The following is a 24,487-nucleotide window of genomic DNA, read 5'->3' on the forward strand; positions in this document are numbered from 1 at the left end:
TTCTCTCCTCCCTTTCCCAACACCGTGTGATACAAGAGCGACAGAAGTTGTGTCCGCACTCCAGTGTAACCGGATCGGTGAAGAAATCCAGACAGACGGAGCAAATTAGCTCCTCGCTCAAACTCTCGGCCGGTCCTTTCGAAGCCATGTTATCTCCCAGCACTTCCTGATTCAGAATGCTTTCACTTTCTGTTACACTTCTGCGTTAAATGAACGCCGTAGGTTCGGCACAGCCCTTTATCCTGCGCCACAGACGGACAGGCACCTCTCCAATAACCTAACTGCGCCTCGCGGCAACGCAGACCGCTCCAGCTCCCAGCAACAGCCCGTCCTCACACACACAGCCAATCAGCGACCACCGCTGGGAGAGGGATGCTGCCATTGGCTGAGGGGTGTCAGTGGGCGGGACGCTGTTTGGACCGGGACCGAGTGGGCCGGAGACCGGGAGCTGCGCCTCGGGTTTCGGCTGCACCACCGGCGGGTCGTGAATCCTTTCGAAGGCAGAGCTGAAGCGACCGGCGGAGATTCCGTGAGATGTTTCAGCTGCACGGAGGCGCCCGGCCTTTCCCCGCCGAGGATCGGGGCCTGTTGTCTGGAGTTGTCTCCCAGACCCGTCCCTTCCTGCTGGGAGACGGGAGCTGCCCCGCAGCGGCTGCCGGTGGATCTCCGGAGCTCTCACCGCTCCCCTGTGCAATCCGAACGGCTGAAAACCAAGGGAGAACAAGGCGCAAAGGTAAACTCGTGCTTTAGAAAATAACAAACAGGAGCATGTCTGGCCATTCGGCCCGTTGCGCCTGTTCCACCCTTTCCTCAGAATAGTCCTATTTAAATCTTTTTATTGATTTTGAACAAACATAAATGAAACATGAATACAAAGAGCTTGAGAGTAAATAATTGATACAAATAGATGATTAAAAACCTCCCATCTCATAGTGGTTGCAAGAAATGGTGAAAATAACCCCCCCCCCCAATGAAAAAAACCTAGCCAACATGGGCCATTGCATTATATCAATTATACACAGTAGCGTCAATAACTCCGCACCTCCATCCAAATAATTAAGGACAATAAAAGTCAGGTTCAGGAAAAGTCAGTTTAGCTCATATGAAAATGTTGAATAAATGGTCTTCAAGTTTCTTCATATTTAACTGAAGGGTCAAAGACAACACTTCTAATTTTTTTCATCTCGAACAAGAAATAGTTTGAGAAAACCACTGAAATGTAGTTGGAGGATTAATTTCTTTCCAATTCAATAGGATAGATCTTCTAGCCATTAATTTAACAAATGCAATCATCCGCCGGGTTGGGCGGGGGGGATAAATGACTATTATCCACCATTGGTAAACCGAAAATTGCAGTAATAGGATGAAGTTGCAATCTGATATTCAGAACTGTTGATATAATACCAAAAATATCTTTCCAATAATTTTGCAAACAGGGGCAAGACCAGAACATTGGGGCAATGAAGCGACTTCAGAATGACATCAGTCACTGTTCAACTGAAATTGTTCAACCTGCTCAGTCGAGGAAAAAACACCAGAGACACGAAATTACCTCTGAAGTGGTATTTATTAGAGAGGAGTTCGCAGCCACACGCACTTGGGGCGTAAGGTAGCCAGCTCCCAATCTGTCAGGTCACAGAGGTCATATTTATACCCCAAAATGGGGCACTACATTCTTAAATATGGTTACCGAATCAAATTCATCGATTGATTGGCTAAGCACACAAAATACTCGGGAGTAAGTATAGACACAAGCAAAATACTTGGAATAATTATGGACGCAAGCAAAACACTCGACATAGTTATATAGCTCAGATACTTTGCCAGACACATTGTCTTGCAGTGACAATGTTCCCCTTTCTTTGTGGTTGCCATTTCCGTTTGGTACACTAATTTAGTTACACGTTCCCTGTCCTCCTACGCTTCCTCCAGTACATACCGGCTCCAGTCCTCTATGCATATTTTACTACACTTACCCCTCGTTCCCCCCCGCACGTAGCCCTTACCCTCTCCACATTCTCATCACAGGTTGGATTAACATGAGAATAAAATCGAGCGAGTTTATCCTCTCACATGTGACCCCTATGAACAACCTGAAATTGTATTAAGCATGTTTAGCACAAAGAGAGGAAGAATTGACTATTTTTAAAATTTTCTCCCACTGCTCTGTGGGTATAAGACAGTGAAGTTCTTTTTCGCATTCCTTCTTAATTTTTTCTGATACTCCTGGCTGTATTTTCATGATATTACTATAAGTGATGGCTACCTAACTCTTCTGGCAAGGATTCAGAGCCAGAATTTTTTTATGTAATGTCCATTCGACATAATTTCGGAAAAGACTGTAACATTCAAGAAATTTCTAACTTGCAAGTATCTAAAAAATGAGTTTTAGGCTGGATAGCTGTTCAAAGGACATAAAACTGTTATCTAAAAATAGATCACAAAAACATGTTATACCTTTTGTTTTCCATAACACAAAGGCTTGGCTCATAAAAGAGGGCATGACAAAAAAGTTAGATATAATAGGGGTTGATAAGATAAACTTATTCAAGCTGAAGAATTTACGAAATTCAAACCATGTTCTTAATGTATGTTTAACTATAGGATTAGTTATTTGTTTATTCAGTTTAGATAAAGCAAAAGCAGGCAAAGATCCTAAAATAGAAAACAATGAGAAGTCTTGTACAGATTTACACTCCAAATTTACCCATTGTTGGCAAGGTACTATGACCGATTCTTGTGTCCATAATATTAACTATCTGATGTTAACTGCCCAGTGGTAAAATCTTGGGTTTGGCAAAGCCAAACCACCTCCCTTCTTAGGCTTCTGTAAATATTTCTTACTTAATCTAGGATTTTTATTCTACTACACATACGAGGATATTTTGGAATCAATAATATCAAAGAAAAATTTAGGAATAAAAATTGGTAATGCTTGAAATAAATATAAAAATTTGGGTAATACTATTATCTTGATAGTATTAATTCGACCAACCAATGACAGAGATAATGGGGACCACCTGGTAACGAGTTGCTTGATTTGTTCAATTAAAGGTAAAAAATTAACTTTAAATAAACCCTTATGTTTCTTGGTAATTTTAATACCCAAATAAATACAATGATCTGTGACAACTTTAAATGGTATGTGTTTATAGATTGAAACTTGCATATTTAATGGAAATAATTCACTCTTATTAAAATTCAGTTTGTAGCCAGCAAAGCTACTAAACTGAGCAAGGAAGGATAAAATAGCAGGAATAGATCTCTCTGGGTCAGATATGTCTAGTAACAAATCATCAGCATAAAATGATAACATGTCCCTTCCCTACAGGTAATTCCAAAAATGTTAGGTGATTCACGAATGGCAATGGCTAAAGGTTCCAAAGCAATATCAAATAATAGAGGACTTAAAGGGCTGCCTTGCCTCATACCATGTGACAAATGAAGAAAAGGAGATCTTTGGTTATTGGTGAGAACCGAAGTAAAAGGTTTATAATACATTAATTTAATCCACGATATAAATTTCAAGCTAAAATTAAAATTCTGCAATGTATTTAATAAATATGGCCATTCAACTCTCTCGAATGCTTTTTCTGGTATTTTTGATGAAGAAGTATAAATTATATTAATTAATTTTCTAATGTTGAAAATGAATAACTTTTTTAAATAAAACCAGTCTGATACTCAGAGATAATTTGAGATAATATATTTTCTAAACTAATGGCCAGAATTTTGGTAAAAATCTTAGAATCCGTATTCAGCAAGGATATTGGCTGATAGGATGCACATTCAGTGGGGTCTTTATCTTTTTTTAAGAATTGGAGAAATGGAGGCATCATTAAAAAGATTGTGGTAATTTACCTACAATTAACACATCTTTAAAAATTTTACAAAGCCACGGAGCAAGTATAGAAGAAAAGGAGTTAAAAATTCAGCAGTATAACCGTCCGGACCAGGGGCTTTACCTGAATTCATTGAAAAATAGCCTCTTTTATTTTGGTTTCCGTAATAAGTGAGTCTAGAAATACACAATCTTCTGCTGTTCATTTTGGGATATTCAATTTTCTTAAAAAATCATCCATTATGGAAGAATCCTCAACAAATTCTGATTGAAATAAAAAATTATAAAAATCATGAAAGGCTTTATTTATCTCTTTATGATCAATCGTCAAAGTGCCATGTTGTTTATGAATGTTAATGATTTGTCGTTTAACCGAAGCAGTTTTCAATTGATTAGCCAATAATTTGCCAGATTTATCTCTATTTACATAAAACATGGATTTTGGATTTAATTACCTGATTTTCATTCGAGAAGGATAATGACAAACTGTGCTCCATTTGAAGTTCAATCCTCTTTTTATGAATTTCTTTACTGGTGGTCACTGAATAAAGAGATGGGTTTCAATCAGTAATTAATCCTTGTGTCGCCATATGAAGCTTTGACCCATCGTGAATCGGAGAGATCAGAAGCTTGAGAGGACGTAATTCACTCAGGTTCGCCAATGGTGGTTCAGGGCAGGTTATTTTTGAGCTTTCAGTTGTGGCCACTCCACAGTCCGGATGGATTATCAAGAAAACCTTCATTAGCAGGAGCAAGTGGAGCGGTCATTGTTGGAGTGGACAGAGATGGAGCAGAGACTTTGAGGCTTTAATTCTTTGAGGTTTCAGTGGGGAGAGCAGTCAGTCGGAGAAGGCAAAATCATGATGGCGGTAGAATTTTTTTTGCCCCTTCTTTACATTTTCTCAGTTGGAACAGTGGAGATGACAGGCGGGATGGTGGAAAGCTGCTTTGCAGGATGTGGGAAGACAGGGGGCCCTCCTGAGTCCCTGATAACTACACCTGTGAGTAGGGCATCCAGCTTCAGCTCCGAACAATCCACATTAAGGAGTTGGAGCTAGAACTGGATGAACTCCAGATCATTCAGGAGGCTGAAGGGGTGGTAGGTAGGACATTTGAGAGGTAGTTGCACTTAGGCTTTGGGTTCTCGTCATGTCCATTGTGCCTCGCCCAGTACAGGAGTACCTTGACCTACCCGGTGCTGAAATTCCCTCGTTCTGTGCTGAGGTTCCCTTGTCCCGTCCAGGAGTCTCTTGTTCCATCCTGTGCCTCTCCTCGTCCTGTAGCCTCGTCTTGCCCTCACCTTGGTCTGGAGTCCGACCTCGAGTCAAAACCAAGATTCTGGGTCCTTGTGCAGTCTCTGTCTCGGAGTCCAAGTCCAGGCTTCTAGTTCCCAGTTCCATGTTCTGGTTCCGCTGTCCTGGTCAAGTACTAGCCCAGGCCCAGAATCCTTGTCCAGGGCCAGTGTCATGTCCAGTGTCCTTTCTTCCCCATTTTCCTTGCTTCCTTCTCATGCCTAGTTCTGTTCCTGGTAGTTCGGTGTCTGTGTCTTGATTTTGGGACCTCTACCAATGCTCCTCTTATGACACCGAATGGTGGGATGACCTGGCAAAGGAAAGTCACAGCAACAGGGTCTCTGGCACTTAGTCTGGCTCTGAGACTAAGAGGGGAAGGGAGGAGACGAGTTGAGCTGTGGTCAGAGGTGATTCAGCAGCTCAGGGACCTGACTGGATGTTCTGTGGGTGAGAATGAGATTCCAGGATGATATGTTGCCTCCTGTGTGCTCAGGTCTGTGACATCTCAGGTCGAGTGCTCAGCATTCCTCAGGAGGGTGGACAGTGAAGGTCGTGGTCCATGTGGGTAACAATGATATGGGCTGGTAGAGTAACAAGGTTCTGCAAAGGGAGTTCAGGGAGTGAGGTGCTAATTTAAAGGGCAGCTCCTCCAGGCCTGTGATCTCAGGACTGTCATCTGTGCCAATTGCCAGTATTAGGAAGATTATACAGTTTAACACGTGGCTAAGGAGTTGGTGCAGAAGATTTTTGGATCATTTGAGCTGGTGAGGATTGCTGTGTACGGAGGAGTGCGACTGGGCACGCAGGTCTCTATCTCTCTCACACACAAACACATGCAGTGGAGTGAGAAGGGGAAGGGGAATGAGGAGGATGGAGTTAGGGATCCTTCACAAAGTCCCAGACTCACCCAACCCTCCCCTCTGGAATTGGTCCCATTCCCTTCCCCAGGCTGGGGGTGAGCATTGAGTTGCCTTGTCAAGAAGACAAGGAATTGTTCGATAGCACCTGGTTAACACACTTTGATAATAAATTTACGCTGAAGTTTTATTGTTTGTAAAACACTGCTCTGTGTCACTGCCCCACTGCTCTGTGTCAGTGTCTGAGTCTGTCCCATCTGTCTGAGCTTGACACGTCTCACTCTAAAGTTTCCTCCTCTTGTCCCTGTCCCAGTGTCATTTATCTTCCTTCTCAACCCCGTTCCCCGCCTTCTCCCCATGACCTTTGACACCTTTGCTGATCAGCCTCTGTTTTAAATAAACCCGATGACTTGGCCTCCGAGCCGTCCGTGGCAATGAACTCCACAGGTCCCTCACCTCTCCAAATGCATGCTGTCTGGGATTAGACATTCTGACGCAGACGGTTACAAATGGCACCTCTCTACTCTCTCCATCCCTCTTGGAATCTGATCAAGCTCTTTCCGGTCACACTGAGCCTCCTCCACTCCAGGGAAAACAGCCCAAGTTTGTCCGAACTCTTCTTACACAGTAGCTCAGACAACATCCCGGTGAACCTCTTCGTTGCTGCCCTGAACACCAGCGGCGTAACGGGCTTTGAGTAGTACCGGGTGGGTTGTTGATCAATAAAGGTGTCGGAGCTGACGTGGAGAAAGCAGCAGTATGGAGTTTAGAGGGAAATTCAATGGACGGGATGAGTATTTCAGTTCCTACGCCGAGCGGTACAGAGGTGGGATGGCGAAGCGATGCGGAGGAAGCTGCGGGTGCAGGTAAGAGTGAGTGTCCAGGTAGGAGATGGTGTTCAGCAGCTTTTCACTGCGTCTTCCAACCAACAACAATTAACTCCGAGTGGATCGATCATAACTGCTTTTATATTTACTTGCAGAAGGGACGATGAGCAATGCACAAGAGCTGGTAATAGCTTTGTCCAAAAAAATACACAGACAGTACGGTCATTCCTTCAGACACAAGTTCAAGGACAGGGTACACTCTGTTGTTTGTGGAATTAGTGTGTTTGGCATTAAACATCTGCAAAAAGTTGCACGAAGATTATTAGCAAAGCACTCTGACACAATACAGGTTCCAGCTCGTTACAGTCAAAAATACCATTTTGGTACTGAAGTACATTTCCACAGAGGTGGAGTAGCATTCCTACACCCCTTGCCAACTGTGAAAACTATTCCAACCCAGATACCACTCCCCATTTCTGTTAACATCTCCGATCTTTGCAGCCCCCACCATCTGTGAAAACCGTTCTAACCATGCACTCATCACCATTATGTAAACCCACCTGAACCCTACACAACTCGACATCCCCGTAAAACCCTCCGCCATCCACCCTGGTGCATTCAGGTGACAGCTGACCCGAGAAAGACACCGACCGTGGCAGGTGGCAGAGCTCACAAAACACATTCACACTGGCTGATTCAGTAAACCTATCGATTTGCATGGTAATCTTCACTAAACCTCTTCCTACCTTCCCATCTTTACTTCTCCCCTCCACTTTCTGCTTTCCACAATGATTCCATTCGTCTCTTCCCACTAATCTCCCTCCTGGAACATATCCTTGCAAGCGAGGGAAGTTCTACACGCTCCCATTTTCTTTCCCTCTCAGCTCCATTCGTCCTTCCAGGTGAGGCAACACTTCACCTGCGAGTCTGTCAGGTTGATCTACTCTACCTGATGCTGCTGGTTCAGCCTCCGCTACGTCCGTGAGGCCCAATGTAGATCGGGAGTCCACTTTGTCAAGTACCTTTGCTCTGTCCACAACAAACGGAATTTCCCGGTCACAAACAGGCGAAACTCTGCAGACGCTGGAAATCCAAGCAACACAGGAGAAATTTTTTCAACCATTTCAAGTTCCCTTGCCACGATCATCTTACTATCACTGTGGATGATCATTTTCATTCATGTACACCTCCCCCTCCCACCAGGAAAGTCACAGAGCTCTCCGTTTCCTTCTGGACACCAGACCCAACGAGTTCCCCTCCACCACCACTCTCCTGCTCTTTGTTTCACTTGTATTATTTGTTTGAGCTGAGCTCTACTCTCACTTCTTTCTGTCACCTTGCAGTGAACTGGTGCTGGTCACGGGTGTGAATGATTTGGAAGGGAATGCAGATCGAACAATTAGTGAGATTGTGGATGGCACCAGAACTGGTGTGTGGGGAAGTGAGGGTTGTCTGAGGTTACAGTGGGATGGAGACCAGCTGGGGAGGTGGGCACAGGAGAGCAGCGGAACATGACTGTTACTCAAGTACAGGTCTTCAGGAGGTCAAAAAGACCATCATTCAGATGGAGAGACAGCTTCCCTTGGGGCTCTGTATTCACCAGACAAGACCGGTGCTATGGTTCAGCTCATCAGGTTGGAGGGAACCAGGAATATCAGGTGTTGCTCCTCCCTCCTGAGCATCAGCTCATCAATTAGGGGAACAATTCGTGGGGCAGCTTTGCACCATCCGTCCCGAGCAGAACCTCCCAGTGCCAAACATTTCAATACTGATTCCCATCCCTGTTCTGACATGTTGATCGATGGCCTCCTCTTGTGCCGGGATGAATTCCCCCGTCAGGGTGGAGGTGCAACATCTTATATTCGGTCTGAGAACTCCAACCTGATGCGTGAATATTGATCTCACCTTCTGATAGACCAAACCCACCACCACCCCTGTCTTCCTCTATTCCACACTCTTACTTCTCACCTGCCTATTACATCCGCCGGCCCCCTCCTCTCTCCCCTCATGTGCACTCTCCTCACCGACCAGATTATTTCTTCTCCAACCCTTGACCATTCCCACCCACCTGCCACCTTCCAGCAAGCCTCTTTCCCCTCCCCATATTTTTATTCTGGCTTCTTCTGGGTACATCCTGCACCCAGGGCATGTCCTTTTCTTACTGTTCCTGTCAGGTAGGAGGTACAGGAGCCTGAAGGCACTCACTAGGCGATTCAGCAACAGCTTCTTCCCTTCTGCCATCCGATTCCTGAATGGACGTTGTACCCTTGGACAATACCTCACTTTTTTAACATAATGTATTTCTGTTTTTGCATGTTTTTAAAATCTATTCAATACAAGAATATTGTAATTGGTTTATTTATTTATTACTATTATTTTTATTTCATTTATTATTACTACATTAACAAAAGGAACTTTACTCCTCATGTATGAGAGTACATACATGTATTTACTTCTCATGTATGAGAAGGATGTAAGAAATAAAGTGAATTCATTCATCCGGATCGTGGGGCCGAGAGAGAGGGAAAGGACCCGGACTGTCCCGGGATGCGGATCCATGGTGTGTCGGCATCTCACAGTAATTGCCCTCAGTCGCGGGAAATCTCCGCCCGTAGCGCCGCTCCGACATGCTGCCAGGTCATGGTACGGAGCGCAGGCGTGATTTTCGGGAAGGTTTCGACCCTTACACTTGCCTATGTGATCTCCTGGTCACGGTGAATCCTGGAGCGAACACGAGAGAGTCTGTGACTGTTGGAAATTCAAAGCCACTCGCTCAAAACGCAGAAGGAACTCAGCAGCTCAGGCAGCATCTATGCAAAAGAATAAACTGCCAGCGGTTCGGGACGAGTCCCTTCTTCAGCACTGAGAAGGACGGGGGAAATGCCAGAATCAAATGGTGTGCAGTATAATCAGAGGGGAAAGGGATTATCTAGAATGTGATAGTTGAAGCCAGGCGGGTGGGAAAGGTCAAGGGCTGGAGAAGAAAAATCTGATAGCAGCGGAGAGTGACCATAGAACATAGTAATCCACAGCTCATTGCAGGCACTTCTGCCCACAATGTTGTGCCGACCATGTATCCTAATTCAGAATTTCCCTACCGTATAGTCCTCTATTTTTAAGCTTCGTGTCCGGTACCTATATGAGAGTCTTTTAACAGACCCTATTGTATCCGCCTCTACCACCTTCACTGGAAATGCGTCCCATGCTCCCTTCTGTGTGTAAAACGTACCTCTGACTTCTCCCCTTGTACCTATTTCCAAGCACTTTAAAATGATGCCCCCTCATGTTAGCCAGTTCAACACTGGGAAAAAGCCTCTGGCTATCCACACTATCAAACCCCTCATCATCTTATACACCTCTGTCAAGTCACCTCTCGTCCGCCGTCGCTCCAAGAAGGAAGGGCCAAGTTCACTCAGTCTACTCTCATTAGGCATGCTCTCCAATGCAGGCAAGATCTTTGCTACGTGCTCTGCCCTCTCTCTATAGTATCCACATCCTTCCTGCAGTGAGGTGTCCAGAAATGAACAGAGTGCTCCAAGTGGTGTGGAACTAAGGTTTCATATACCTGGAACATTGCCTCATGGCTCTGGAATTCAATCCCACAGTTGATGAAGTCCAGCACACTATACACCTTTCTAACAACACGGTCAAACTGCGGAGCAGCTTTGAGCACCTATTGGACACAGATCCTCGACACTGCCAAGGGTTTCACCATTAATATTTGGTTGGAAAAAATTTGAAGAGAGAATTTGCTAACTTGCAGTCCTCTGGTACTTCTCAAGTCCTGGTTGATAATGCAAAGATCATCGCCGGAGGCTCTGCAATTTTCTCCCTCTCTTCCCACAGTAGCTTGGGGTATATCTCACCTGGCCCCAGCGACTTGTCTAATTTATATCTTTCCAGTGCTCCAGCACGTCCTCCTTCTTAATGTCTATATGCTCAAGCATTTCAATCCGCTGTAAGTCATCCCCACAATTGTGAAGGTCCCCTTCCCTGGTGAATACTGAAGCAAACTATTCATTCAGTTCCAACGCTACCTGATCTAACTCGGGTATCGCATCCTATTGGTCCTGTGATCACATTGCTCATCCTCTTGCTCTTCACAAACTTGGAGAATGCCTTCGTGTTTTCCTTAATCCTGCTCACCAAGGGTTTCTCATGGCCCCTTCTGGCTCTAATTCACACTTACACTCCTTCCAGGTAACCTTGTAATTCTCTAGAAATCCATCTGTACTCAGATTATAGGAGCTTCCATAAGCTTTTCTGTTCTTCTTAACTGAATTTTCTACATCCTTTGTACACTGTGGTTCTTCTACCCCACCGTGTGCTCCCTGCCTCAATGGAACATACCTGTGCAGAACGCCATGCCAGTGTTCCCTGAACATTTGCGACATTTCTGCCGTGCATTTCCCTGAAAACACCTGCCCACAATGATTTGCAGGCAGTGATCCTGTGAAATTCATTGTCATGGCCGGCTCGGAGGCCAAGTCATCGGTTTGTCACGTACCCCGTGACCGGATTACCGAACCAGCGGAAATGAAAAACACTTTGGAGTCTGGTATTACTGTAGCTAATAGTGTTTATTAGTATACTAAGCAATACAGTACTATAAAATGCAAATATGTGAAACAGGTTAGCAATGATATGTACAGAAGTGTGGAAATAGGAATCAAAACCTAGCTCTTTCAAAGTCTAGATGTAAATGGTTAGTTTTACGATGGTGAAGAGTTCAGTTCAGTTCAGGTGGAGGGAGGAGGGGGGAGAGAGACACACACACGTTACCATCGAACTGTCCGTTGGCTTCCTGTCCTGTTGTAGTCATCGACCATGACCATGTACGACCGTTCATCAGTGGTGGACCTGTCACGCAGGCAAGGGTGGACACACAAGCAAGCCCCCACCGGTCGCACCTTTCACACACTGTGAGCCCCTGATCGATCCTACAAACCCCCACCTTCACATGGGTGCACAACGCTCTTTCAGTGTCCCGTGGTGTGTCTGCCTGTGTCTCAGCAGAGCTGCTTTTTATCATCACTTGCTAGACACCAGCTGGAATCTGGAGACTAGACTGGACAGGGCCCCGGAACCTGGGTCTTGACTTGGGCTCGGACTCCGGATCCAGACGAGGACTGGACGTGGCAAGGTAATAGGACTGGGAAACTCCTCGGAGCCTTGAACATGGAGTGGAAACCTCCTCGGAGACTTTGACCCGGACTGGACTTGACTCGAAGCCTGAGACTTGGACACGGAACGACAAACAACGACAGTCCACTCAAGTAGCGGCAAACAGTCTTCCTACTGAGCATTGGACTCGAGCACAGGAACACAGAACACAGAGCCAGGACCCCTCCTTGGGGACAGGACGTAGGGCCAGGGCTTTACATAGAGGACCCCTCCTTGGGGACAGGACGTAGGGCCGGGGCTTTACATAGAGTCAGGACCCCTCCTTGGTGACAGGACGTAGGGCCGGGGCTTTACATAGAGGTCCCCTCCTTGGGGACAGGACGTAGGGCCGGGGATCTACACAGAGTCAGGACCCCTCCTTGGGGACAGGACGTAGGGCCGGGGCTTTACATAGAGGACCCCTCCTTGGGGACAGGACGTAGGGCCGGGGATTTACACAGAGTCAGGACCCCTCCTTGGGGACAGGAAGTAGGGCCGGGGCTTTACATAGAGTCAGGACCCCTCCTTGGGGACAGGACGTAGGGCCGGGGATTTACACAGAGTCAGGACCCCTCCTTGGGGACAGGACGTAGGGCCGGGGCTTTACATAGTGTCAGGACCCCTCCTTGGGGACAGGACATAGGGCCGGGGCTTTACATAGTGTCAGGACCCCTCCTTGGGGACAGGACGTAGGGTCGGGGCTTTACTCAGAGTCAGGACCCCTCCTTGGGGACAGGACGTAGGGCCGGGGCTTTACACAGAGTCAGGACCCCTCCTTGGGGACAGGACGTAGGGCCGGGGCTTTACAGAGAGTCAGGACCCCTCCTTGGGGACAGGACGTAGGGCCGGGGCTTTACAGAGAGTCAGGATCCCTCCTTGGGGACAGGACGTAGGGCCGGGACTCATACACGGACACTAAACACGGGGACACAAAGAGACAGTTCCAAGCTCATCGATAAACAGTTCCTTCTGTTGGCATGACAAGGCTCCAGTCTCACTCTAGCGGTTAAACTTGATGGTGATTCAGGCGATGACACAGGCGAGGTTGCAGGCAAGGCTTCAGGCGTGGGTTGCTGAAAGATGGGGAAGGGATGGAAGGGAAGGGAAGGGAACAGTCCAGGGAAGGGTAACGGCAAAGCCGGCCTGTCTTACCCAACGGAGGCGAGGACAGGGAGGGACAGAATCAACCGCAGGGCAATGGCAAAGACGGCCTGACCTACCCCACAGTGGCAAGGACAGGATACTGACAAGACCAACCCGCACCTACACTCGAACCCAGGGCCACTGATATTCCAGCCCCTATTTGAGAATCAGGTGCCTGTGATTCAGCCCAAATGAAACAATGGACAGCCCGAAGACCCGAAGCCTAGAGTCCATGGACCGGACCATGACAAGCTAAATGGTAGGAGGCAAAGACTGGGAATAAAGGGAGCCAACTCTGGTTGGCTGCCAGTCACTAGTGGTGTTCCTCAGGGCTCTGTGTTCGGACTGGTGATTTTTGTAATATTCCAATAGTTTGGAAGACAGAATTGCTGGCTTTGTTACAAGGTTTGCAGATGATATGAAGACATGAGGAGGGGCAGGTAGTTTTCGGTAGAGAGGGTGCAGAAGGACTGAGATAGATTTAGAGAATGGGAAAAAAAAAACAGCAGATGGGATACAGTGCCGGGAAGTGTATGTTCATGCATTTTGGTAGAAGAAATGAAAGTGTTAACTTCTTCGAAATGGACAGAAAATACCGAACAACTGAGGTGCAAAGGGTCACGGGGAGTCCATGTTCAGGATTCCCTGAAGGTTAATTTGCAGGTCGAGTCTGTGGTGTGGAAGGCAAACGCAACGTCAGCATTCATTTCGAGAGATCTACAATATATCAGCGAGGATGTAATTTGGGAAGTTGGTCGTCACTGGTGAGGCCTCACTTGGAGGGCAGGTCTGGGCCCCTGATCTTGGAAAGGATGTGCCGAAACTGGAGAAGGTTCAGAGTATGTTCACGAAAACAGATTCCAGGATTGAATGGATTGTCATATGAAGAGCGTTCAATGGGCCTGAGCCTGGATCAGCAGAGGAATTAGGGCTGACCTCATGGAAACTTATCAAATTGTGGAAGGGCTTGATAGAGTGGATGTGGAAAGGATGCTTCCTGTGGTGGAAGAGTCTGCGACCAGGGAACAGAGCTTCAGAATAGAGGGGCGTCCTTTTAGAACGGAGATGACAGAGAACGGACTGAGAGTGGTGAATCTGGGGAATTCCGTGCCACAGGCAGCTGTGGAGGCCAATTCTTTATGTACATTTAGGGCAGAGGTGGATAGAATCTTGATTGATCCGGGCATGAAGTGATACAGGGACAAGACAGGAGATTGGAGTGGAGAGCAAATTTGGATCAGCCATGATAAAATGACAGAACAGACTCGATGGGGTAAACAGCCTCATTCTGGTCTTAAGTCTTATAGTCTGACGGTCTGTCCCCAGTGTGAACTCGCTGATGTAGCTTCAAGTCAGATGACTAAGTGAATCCCTTCCCACAATCTGAGAAAGTGAATGGTTTCTCCCCAGTATGAACTAACTGGTGTCTCTGTAGCTTGGATGACCGAGTGAATCCCTTCCCACATTCAGGGCAGGTGAATGGCCTCTCCCCAGTGTGGATTCGCTGATGTGACAAAAGGGTGGATGAGTGAGCGAATGCCTTCCCACAATCTGAGCAGGTGAACGGCCTCTCCCCAGTGTGGATTCGCTGGTGTGACAAAAGGTTGGATGACTGAGTGAATCCCTTCCCACATTCAGAACAAGTGAATGGCCTCTCCCCAGTGTGAACCAGCTGGTGTCTCTGTAGGGTGGATGAGTGAGTGAATCCCTTCCCACACACAGAGCAGGTGAACGGCCTCTCCCCAATGTGAACTCGCAGATGTATTTTCAAATCCGATGACCCAGCAAACTCCTTTCCACAGTCTGAGCAGGTGAACGGCCTCTCCCCAGTGTGAACTCGCTGATGTATTTTCAAGCCAGATGATCGAGCGAACTCCTTTCCACAGTCTGAGCAGATGAACGGTTTCTCCCCAGTGTGAACTAACTGGTGCCTCAGTAGGCGAAATGACAGAGTGAATCTTTTCCCACAGTCTGAGCAAATGAACGGTTTCTCCCCAGTGTGAAAGCACTGATGTGTGTTCAGTTGAGATGACCGAATGAATCGCTTCCCACAGTCCGAGCACGTGAATGGCCTCTCCCCAGTGTGAACTCGCTGATGTACTTTCAAGTCAGATGACAGAGTGAATCTCTTCCCACATTCAGAGCAGCTGAACGGTTTCTCCCCAGTGTGAAATCGTTGATGGACGCTCAGCTGAGATGCACGAGCGAACTCCTTCCCACAGTCTGAGCAGGTGAACGGTTTCTCCCCAGTGTGAACTCGCTGATGTTCCTTCAGTTGAGATGACCGTGTGAATCCCTTCTCACATACTGAGCAGGCAAACGGTTTCTCCCCAGTGTGAACCAGCCAGTGTGTCTGTAGTTTGGATGACTGAGTGAATCCCTTCCCACACTCAGAGCAGGTGAATGGCCTCTCCTCAGTGTGAACCAGCAAGTGTCTCCGTAGTTTGGATGAGTGCATGAAACCTTTCCCACATTCAGAGCAGGTGAACGGACTCACCCCAGAATGAACTCGCTGATGTACCTTCAGGTCAGTTGACCGAGTGAATCCCTTCCCACATTCTGAGCAGCTGAACGGTTTCTCCCCAGTGTGAACCAGCTGGTGTCTCAGTAGGTGAGATGACCGAGTAAATCGCTTCCCACATTCTGAGCAGCTGAACGGTTTCTCCCCAGTGTGAACCAGCTGGTGTCTCAGTAGGTGAGATGACCGAGTGAATGCCTCTCCACATTCTGAGCAGGTGAACAGCCTCTCCCCAGTGTGAACTCGCCGATGTACCTTCAATTGAGATGATGAAGTGAACTCCTTCCCACAGTCTGAGCAGGTGAACGGCATCTTCTCAGTGTGAACTGGTGACGTTCGTTCATTTGAGATGACTAAATGAATCTGTTTCGACATTCAGAGGTGGGGAAAGGCCATGGCACCATGTGAATTTGCTGGTGTCTCTGTAGTGTGGTTGATGGTGTCAGTGCCTTCCTGCACTCTGAGAAACGTCTCCTCACTGGTGAATTTTTGGATATATCTTCAGCATCAATGACAGAATGAATTGCTTCCCGCTGTCAGAACAGGTGGAGCATCTCACTGTGGTGTGAACTTGCTGATGTATCTTCAGGCTGGTTGACTGAGTAGTTCCCCTCCCTCACACAGAGCAGGTGAATGGCCTCTCCCCACTGTGAACTCACTGGCGTGTCTGCGGGTAGGCTGTGAGTGAATCCCTTCCCACACTGAGAGAAGGAGAATGATATCTCACTGCGATCAATCATCTGGCAATTCAGACAGTCAGATGTTTGAATCCCTTGTACAATCAATGAGTTGAAGAACTGATCTCCAGTGAACAAATGCTGGTGTGTTCTCAGCACCCCGGTTCCTGTGGATAACACGGAGTTACAAAAGAAAATTTCCCTTCAGACACAGATACAACTCCAACTGGATCAACAACAATGCAAAATACATCAATGGGAGAAGGACAATATCCATCCGACCTTATCTCAAACAGATTTACTGAGGTCGCCTTCACTGCTTCATTAGGCAGAGAAATCCACAGATTCACCACCCTCAGGGAAAAGCAGTTCCTCCTCATCTCCGTCCCACATCCCCCAATCTTGAGGCAATGTCCTCTCGTACTAAGCCTCACCTACCAGTGGAAGCAACTTTCCCGCCTCTGGCTTATCTACCCCTTTCATAACTTTACATGTTTCTGTAAGATCTCCTCTCAATGTGAGCGCTGGAATCACAATTTTACCCAATTCAACTCAAGCTGGAGCAACACAACCTGAGATATACAGTGGGAAGCGAGGGAGGAGATTGCTGAGCCTCTGGCGATGACCTTTGTATTACCACTCAGGACAGGAGATGTACCAGAGAATTGGAAGACATTGTCCCCTTGTTAGGGAATGGAGTTGAGGGAACCCAGGAATTATAGACCAGTGAGTGGAGAGTGCCCCAGTGGCCATCTCCCTCAGTAATCGTTACCTCACTTTGGATGTGGTTGAGGGGGGATGACCTGACAGAGGACGACCACGACGATCGGGTCTCTGGCACTGACCCTGGTTCCGTGGTGCAGAAGGGAAAGAGGAAGTTGAGGAATGCAGTAGTCATAGGATTCAATAGTGAGGGGAATGGACAGGAGGTTCTGCACGCCTGATAGAGATACGTGTGTGGTGTGTTGCCTCCCAGGTGCCAGGGTACGGGATCTCTCAGATCGGGTGCAAGGTATTCTGAAGGGAGCGGGTGACCAGCCAGAAGTCTTGGTACACGTTGGTATATATGACACAGGTAGACAAAGAGAGGAGGGCGTGAGGAGAGAATTCAGGGAGTTCGGTAGGAAGCTGAAAGGCAGGACATCTAGGGTAGTAACCTCAGGATTGCTGCCTGTGCCACGTGCTGGTGAGAGCAATACTAGCATGATTAGGTATATTAATGTGTGGCTGAGGGACTGGTGTAGGGGGCAGGGCTTTAGATTCCTGGATCATTGGGATCTCCTCTGGGGGAGGTATGACCTGTACAAAAAGGACGGGTTACACCTGAACCCAAAGGGGTCCAATATCCTAGCCAGCACATTTAATAGAGCTGTTAGGGAGGGTTTAAACTGATTTGGCGTGGGGATGGGAATCAGAGTGATGGGGCTGAGGAAACGGGAAACAGAAATAAATCGAAGATAGCGTGCAACAGGGCAACAGAGATGTGGGGCAGTGAAAATAGAAAGCAACAAATCCTGGGCTGAGAGAGTTATTTGAATGTACAGAGCATGAGGATTAAAATGGACGATCCTGAAATTCAGCTGCAAATTGGCAAATTGGTCAATCTCTGAAACTTGGATAAAAGGTGGCTGCCGATGGGAGTTGAATGTCCAAGAATACACGGTGTATCAGAATGATAGGTGACTGGGCAGAGAGGGTGGTGTGGCTCTCTGGATAAAAAAATATTAAATCATTGGAAAGAGATGACATAGGATTGTAAGGTGTGACCGTCTAACCATATAACAATTACAGCACGGAAACAGGCCATCTCGGCCCTTCTAGTCCATGCGAACGCTGACACTCACCTAGTCCCACTGGCCCGCACTCAGCCCATAACCCTCCATTCCTTTCCTGTCCATATACCCATCCAATTTTACTTTAAATGACAATACCGAACCTACCTCTACCACTTCTACTGGAAGCTCATTCCACACAGCTACCACTCTCTGAGTAAAGACGTTCCCTCCTTAAGCTTTTGCCCCCAACTCTCAAATCATGTCCACTTGTTTGAATCTCCCCTATTCACAATGGAAAAAGCCTATCCACGTCAACTCAATATATCCCCCTCATTATTTTAAATACCTCTATCAAGTCCCCCCTCAACCTTCTGTGCTCCAAAGAATAAAGACCTAACTTGTTCAGCCTTTCCCTATGACTTAGGTGCTGAAACCCAGGTAACATTCTAGTAAATCTTCTCTGTACTCTCTCTATTTTGTTGATATCGTTCCTATAATTCAGTGACCGGAACTGTACACAATACTCCAAATTCAGCCTTACGAATGCCATGTACAGTTTTAACACTACATCCCAACTCCTATACTCAATGCTCTTATTTATAAAGGCCAGCATAACAAAAGCTTTCTTCACCACCCTATCCACATGATGGGGTCATGGGTCTGTACGGGTTGAGTTACGAAATGGGGAGGGGAATGGCAGTTGTATACAGATCTCCATACAGCAGTCGGGATGTGGATTACAAATTACAGCAGGAGATAGAAAAGGCCTGTCAGAAAGGCAATGATAACATTGATAATCATTGGCAATTTTAACATGAAAGTGAATTGGGAGGACCTCGAGAGAAAGAATTTGTAGAATATCTAAGGGATTGCTTTTTAGAACAGCTGGTTGTTGAGCCCACGAGGGGATCGGCTATGCTGGACTGGGTGATGCCAATATGATCAAATTCACATTGAAATTTGAGAGGGAAAAAATAAAACCAATGTGTCAGTATTTCAGTGGAATAAAGGAAATTGCAATGGATGGGAGGGGAACTGGCTGAAGTCGACTGAAAAGGGACATTTGCAGGAAGGACAGCAGAGCAGAATGGGTGGATTTTCTGCAAATAATGAGGGAAATACAAGACAGATATATTCCAAATAAGAAGAGATGTTCAAAGGGAAGAAGGACACTACTGTGGCTGACAAGTGAAGTCAGAGCCAAAGTAAAAGCAAAAGAGAGGGCAAACAAGGAAGTTCGAGCTAGTGGGAAGACAGCTTCACCAGCTTTTTAAAACTTGCAAAAGAAAACTCAGAAGGTCATTCGGAAGGAAAAGATGAATTATGAGAGGAAGCTGGTGACTAATATCAAAGAAGATACTGAAAGCTTTTTTAAATATACATATATATATAAAGGGTAAAAAGAGTCGAGGGTAGATTTAGGACCAATACAATATATCGCTGGACTTATTGTAATGAGAGTTGCTGAGAAGTAAGAGGAACTGAATGCGTACCAGACATTCAAGAGTATCAGGGAAGTGAAGTTTGTGCACTGACAATTACGACTCAGAAGGTGCTCTGGAAGTTTAATGGTCTGAGGGTGGATAAATCTCCAGGACCTGATGCAATGCACCCTCCGGTTCTGAAGAAAATAGCTGGAAAGATTGTGGAGGCATTAACAATGATCTTTGAAGAATCAATAAATTCTGGCATTGTACCAGATGACTGGAAAATAGCAAATGTTACTCCGCTATTTAAGAAGGGTCAGAGGCAACAGAAAGGGAACTATAGACCTGTTAGCATGACATCAATGGTTGGCGGTTGATGGAATCGATTGTTAGGGATGAGATTATGGAGTACCTGGAGGCGCATGACAAGATAGGCCAAAGCCAGCATGGTTTCTTGAAAGGAAAATCCTGCCTGACAAAACTACTGCAATTCTTTGAGGAAATTACAAGCAGGGTAGACAAAGGAGATGCAGTAGACGTGGTGTACTTGGATGTTCAGAAGGCCTTTGACAATGTGCTGCACATGAGGCTGCTTAGCAAGATAAAAGCCCATGGTATGACAGGGAAGTTATTAAAGTGGGTGGAGCATTGGCTGGTCGGCAGAAAACAGAGAGTGGGAATAATGGGATCCTATTCTGGCTGGCTTCCTGCTACCAGTGGAGTTCCACAGGGGTCAGAGTTGGGACCACTGCTTTTTACAATACCTGTCAATGATTTTGACTATGATATGAAAGGATTTATGGCTAAATTTGCCGATGATAAAAAAATAGGTGGAGGAGCGGGTAGTGTTGAGGAAACAGAGAGCCTGCAAAGAGACATAGATAGTTTAGGGGAATAGCAAAGAAGTGGTAAATGAAATACAATGTTGGAAAGTGTGTGGTCATGCACTTTGGTGGAAGAAATAAATGGACAGACTATGATTTCAATGGGGAGAGAATTCAAAATGCAGAAATGCAAAGAGACTTGGGAATCCTTGTGCTAGATGCACTAAAGGTGAACCTCCAGGTTGAGCCAGTTGTGAATAAGGCAAAATTCTAGAGGTATAGGATATAAGAGCAGTGATGTGATGTTGTGGCTTTATAAGGCACTCGGGAGACCACACTTGGAGTATTGTGTACAGGATTGGGCTCCTCACTTTGGGAAGGATATATTGACATTGGTGAATGCTCAGCGAAGATTCACGAGAATAATCCCAGGTTTGAAATGGTTATTGCGATGAAATCTTAAGTTTTATTCATTATGGACTGTGCATTTAAGAATCGACCCATGACTATTAGAGCGTTTGAGGGCAACCCTGTGGAATCTACCGGTGTGTCTAACCCTTGCGTGGGTTGGTAGATTATCACTTGAAGATGGCGCTCTTAAGCTGGTCACGTTTGGCTAACTTGGAAGATTTGGAGGACATCGAGGAGAATTGACAATTGACAACATCTGTTTACTTGGATTACACATCTCTCTCTCACTTCAATCCCGTGGACTAAATTGAATTTCCTTACCACACCATCATAAGACTGTATCATTTACCACCTGAGCTTGAAGAAGTTCGGGGATTTATACATTTACACCTATATATGCATAACAGCATTACCTCTTGATTTACCTGGTTTAAGTTACTAAATGACGTAGTTACTAATAAAATAGCGTTTTGTTAACAGCAAAACCAGACTCCAGGCATTCCACTGCTGCTGAGACTTTTGTGTTCGTAACAGTTACCGCATGAGGAACGTCCGGCAGCTCTTGAGCTGTATTCCCTGGAGTTCAGGAGAATGACGGAGTTCTCATAGAAACACTCCGAACATTAAAAGGCCTGAACAGATGAGATATGGAAAAGTTATTTCCCATGGTAGGGGAGTCTAGGACAAGAGGGCACGACTTCAGGATTGAAGGACGACCTTTCGGAACTGAGATGCGGAGAAATTACTTTAGTCTGAGGGTTGTAAATCTGTGGAATTTGTTGCCACAAGTGGCTGTGGAGGCCTAGTCATTGGGTGTTTTTAAGGCAGAGATAGATAGTTTCTTGATTAGCCAGGGCATCGAAGGGTATTGAGTGAAAGCAGGGGAATGCGGATGACTGGAAGAATTGGATCAGCCCATGATTGAATGGCGGTGCAGTCTCGATGGGCCAAATGGCCTACTTCTGCTCCTGTATCTTATGGTCTTATGAAGTCTTGCTTCAGTGGTGGGCAAGTGGTTGGAGAAGATACGGGGAGGCAGGACTTCAAACATTTGGAGAGACATACTCCGATCACGGATCGTCAGCATGGCTTTGTTAAGGGCAGGTCATGCCTTCCGAACCGGATTGAATTCTTTGAAGATGCAACAAAGCACAGTGATGAAGGTAGAGCATTGGATGTAGTGGACGTGGCTTTCAGTAAGACTTTTGATAGGGTTCCTCAAGCAAAGCTCATAGAGAAATTAATGAGGCAAGGATCCAAGGTGACCTTGCTTTGTGGATCCAGAATTGGCTTGCCCACAGAAGGCAAAGGGTGGATGTAGATGCTGTATGAAGGACGGTGACCAGTGCAGTTCAGCAGGGATCTTTTCCGGGACCCCTCCTCTTTGTAACTTTTACAAATGACCTTGATGAGGAAGTAGTGTATAAGATGATGAGAGGCATGACAGTGTGGATAGTCAGAGGCTTTTACCCAGGTCGGAAATGGTTGCCACAAGAGGACACAGGTCTAAGGTGCTGGGGAGTAGGTACAGAGGAGTTGTCAGTCGTAAGTCTTTTACTCAGAGAGTGGTGAGTGAGTGGAATGGGCTGCTGGCAACGGTGGTGAAGGCAGATATGATAGTGTCTCTTAAGAGACTTTTGGATATGTACATGGAGCTTAGTAAAATAGAGGGCTAAGTGGGCCGAAGGGCCTGTATCGTACTGTAGGTTTCCTACGTTTCTAGAAGGGTGGGTTTGTAAGTTTGTCGATTACACAAATGTTGGGGTTGTTGTGGATAGTCTGGAGGTTACAGCCAGACATCAATAGGATGCAGAACTGGGCTGGGAAGTGACAGATGGAGTTCAACCCAGTGGTTCCTTTCAGTAGGTGACATTTGAAGACAGAATACAACAATAATGTTAGGACTCTTGACAGGGTGGAGGATCAGTGAGATCTTGGGGTCCGTCTCAATCGTGCACACAAAGCTGCCGGGCAGGTTGACAGTGTTGTTAAGAAGGCCTTCATCAACAATGGGACCGAGGTTCAAATGCCAGAGGTAACTTTACAGATATAAGGCCTTAGTTAGACCTCACTTTTGGTACTCTGTTCAGTTCTGGTCCCTCAATACAGGAAGGATGTGGATACTACAGACAGAGGGCAGAGGAGATTTACAGATACAAGGCCTTAGTTAGACCTCACTTTTGGTACTGTGTTCAGTTCTGGTCCCTCAATACAGGAAGGACATGGATACTATAGACAGTGCAGAGGAGATTTTCAGATATAAGGACTTAGTTAGACCTCACTTTTGCTGCTGTGTTCAGTTCTCGTCCCCTCAATACAGGAAGGACGTGGATACTATAGACAGAGGGCAGAGGAGATTTACAGATATAAGGACTGAGTTAGACCTCACCTTTGGTACTGTGTTCAGTTCTGGTCCCCTCAATACAGGAAGGACGTGGATACTATGGACAGAGTGCAGAGGAGATTTACAAGGATGTTGCATGGATTGGAGAATATGCCTCATGTGAATAGGTTGAGTGAACTTCGGAGCGAAGGAAGATGAGAGGTGACCTGATAGAGGTGAATAAGATGATGAGGGGCATTGATCGTGTGGATAGCAAGAAGCTTTTTCCCAAGAGTGAAATGGCTGACATGGGTGGGGGGCATAGTTTTATGGTGCTTGGAAGTAGGTACAAGGGTGATGTCAGAGGTATGTTTTTCACACAAAGGGTGGGTAGAATAGGAACTTTTCAGAGACTTTTAGATAGGTACATGGGCTATGTGGTAGGGAAATTGTAATTACACTGTGGATTTCTGTCTCTATATGAACTCCTCATCTTCTAACAAGGCACGGATCAGTTATCCTGGCTGACCATTAAATTCTCTGTATTCCTGTCTGTACGAGGATGTTTCTGCGTTCAATCAACCTATGACTTGGCTCAATTTGTCTCTGTCCTTTGGGATTATTTCAAGTTCTGGCCATGCTCCACAACACTACCAAGATCACTTGTCACAACATATAGAATCCCAGAGATTACCTAATTACTCGGATCCCCACCCCAGCTGATTGATAGTGATGAATCCATTAATGTCAATGCCAGCAATCCTGAATGGGAGGGCAGCAGTTATTCTCATTGGAGTGTGGCACTTTTGTGATGTGAAAGCCACAAGTCACTTGTCCTCGAGGACAAAGGGGTTACTTACCCAGAGGGAACTAAATCTGACGGAAGGATTTTTTTTTGCCATACAGCACTAATTGACAATTTAATTGATTGGAAGGCAGGCTTTTCATCCAAGATTAACTAGCAAACATATTTTTGTTCCGAATTACTAATCCTTGCATGTATACAGCTGGACCTCGGCAGAGTTTGAGAGAGACATTCGCTCTCATTTCCTCCGACTGTACTGGGACAACGCTGGCAGAGTCACGCATGGCTGCCGCTTTACCCAGAAGGCCGCACGAACGAGAAACCGGTCTGTCAGCCACCGAACGTTCTCGCGATGCGCATGCGCCGCAGAAATGGCGGCGGCTCCAGCGCTCGTCAGCTCCCCGAGGCCCGGGTACGGTTCGTGGGGCTGAGGAAGAGGCACCGGACCGGGGCTGTCCTGGGATGCCGGACCAGTGCGGCAAGAGCTCAGAGTAATAGCCCTTCAATCGCGTTTCAGACACCGGAGATTAATTCCCTCCCGGAGACCCTCCTACCTGCAGCCGGTCCTTGTGAGCCTCACGCCGACTGAGCGCATGCGCGATAG

General features: G+C 46.4%; 1 protein-coding gene across 2 annotated transcripts; it reads right to left on the reverse strand.

The window, feature by feature from the left end:
* Nucleotides 1-2,680: 2,680 nt before the first annotated feature.
* On the reverse strand, nucleotides 2,681-24,487 carry LOC132385984 (zinc finger protein 420-like). Of its 2 annotated transcripts, XR_009509374.1 has the most exons (3): nucleotides 24,438-24,458; nucleotides 7,767-7,900; nucleotides 2,681-7,115 (listed from the first exon to the last, which is right to left on the reverse strand). XR_009509374.1 is itself a non-coding variant. In XM_059958217.1 (2 exons), the coding sequence occupies exon 2, from the start codon at nucleotides 16,014-16,016 to the stop codon at nucleotides 14,484-14,486; it is 1,533 nt and encodes a 510-aa protein (XP_059814200.1). In that variant the 5' UTR covers nucleotides 16,017-16,485; nucleotides 24,438-24,487; the 3' UTR covers nucleotides 11,417-14,483. The 2 variants fall into 2 exon arrangements, 1 of the variants encoding a protein (XP_059814200.1); XM_059958217.1 differs by lacking the exons at nucleotides 2,681-7,115; nucleotides 7,767-7,900 and adding an exon at nucleotides 11,417-16,485 and having other exon boundaries at nucleotides 24,438-24,487.

The sequence above is a fragment of the Hypanus sabinus genome, assembly GCF_030144855.1.
Source record: "Hypanus sabinus isolate sHypSab1 chromosome X2 unlocalized genomic scaffold, sHypSab1.hap1 SUPER_X2_unloc_8, whole genome shotgun sequence".
Lineage (NCBI taxonomy): Eukaryota > Metazoa > Chordata > Chondrichthyes > Myliobatiformes > Dasyatidae > Hypanus > Hypanus sabinus.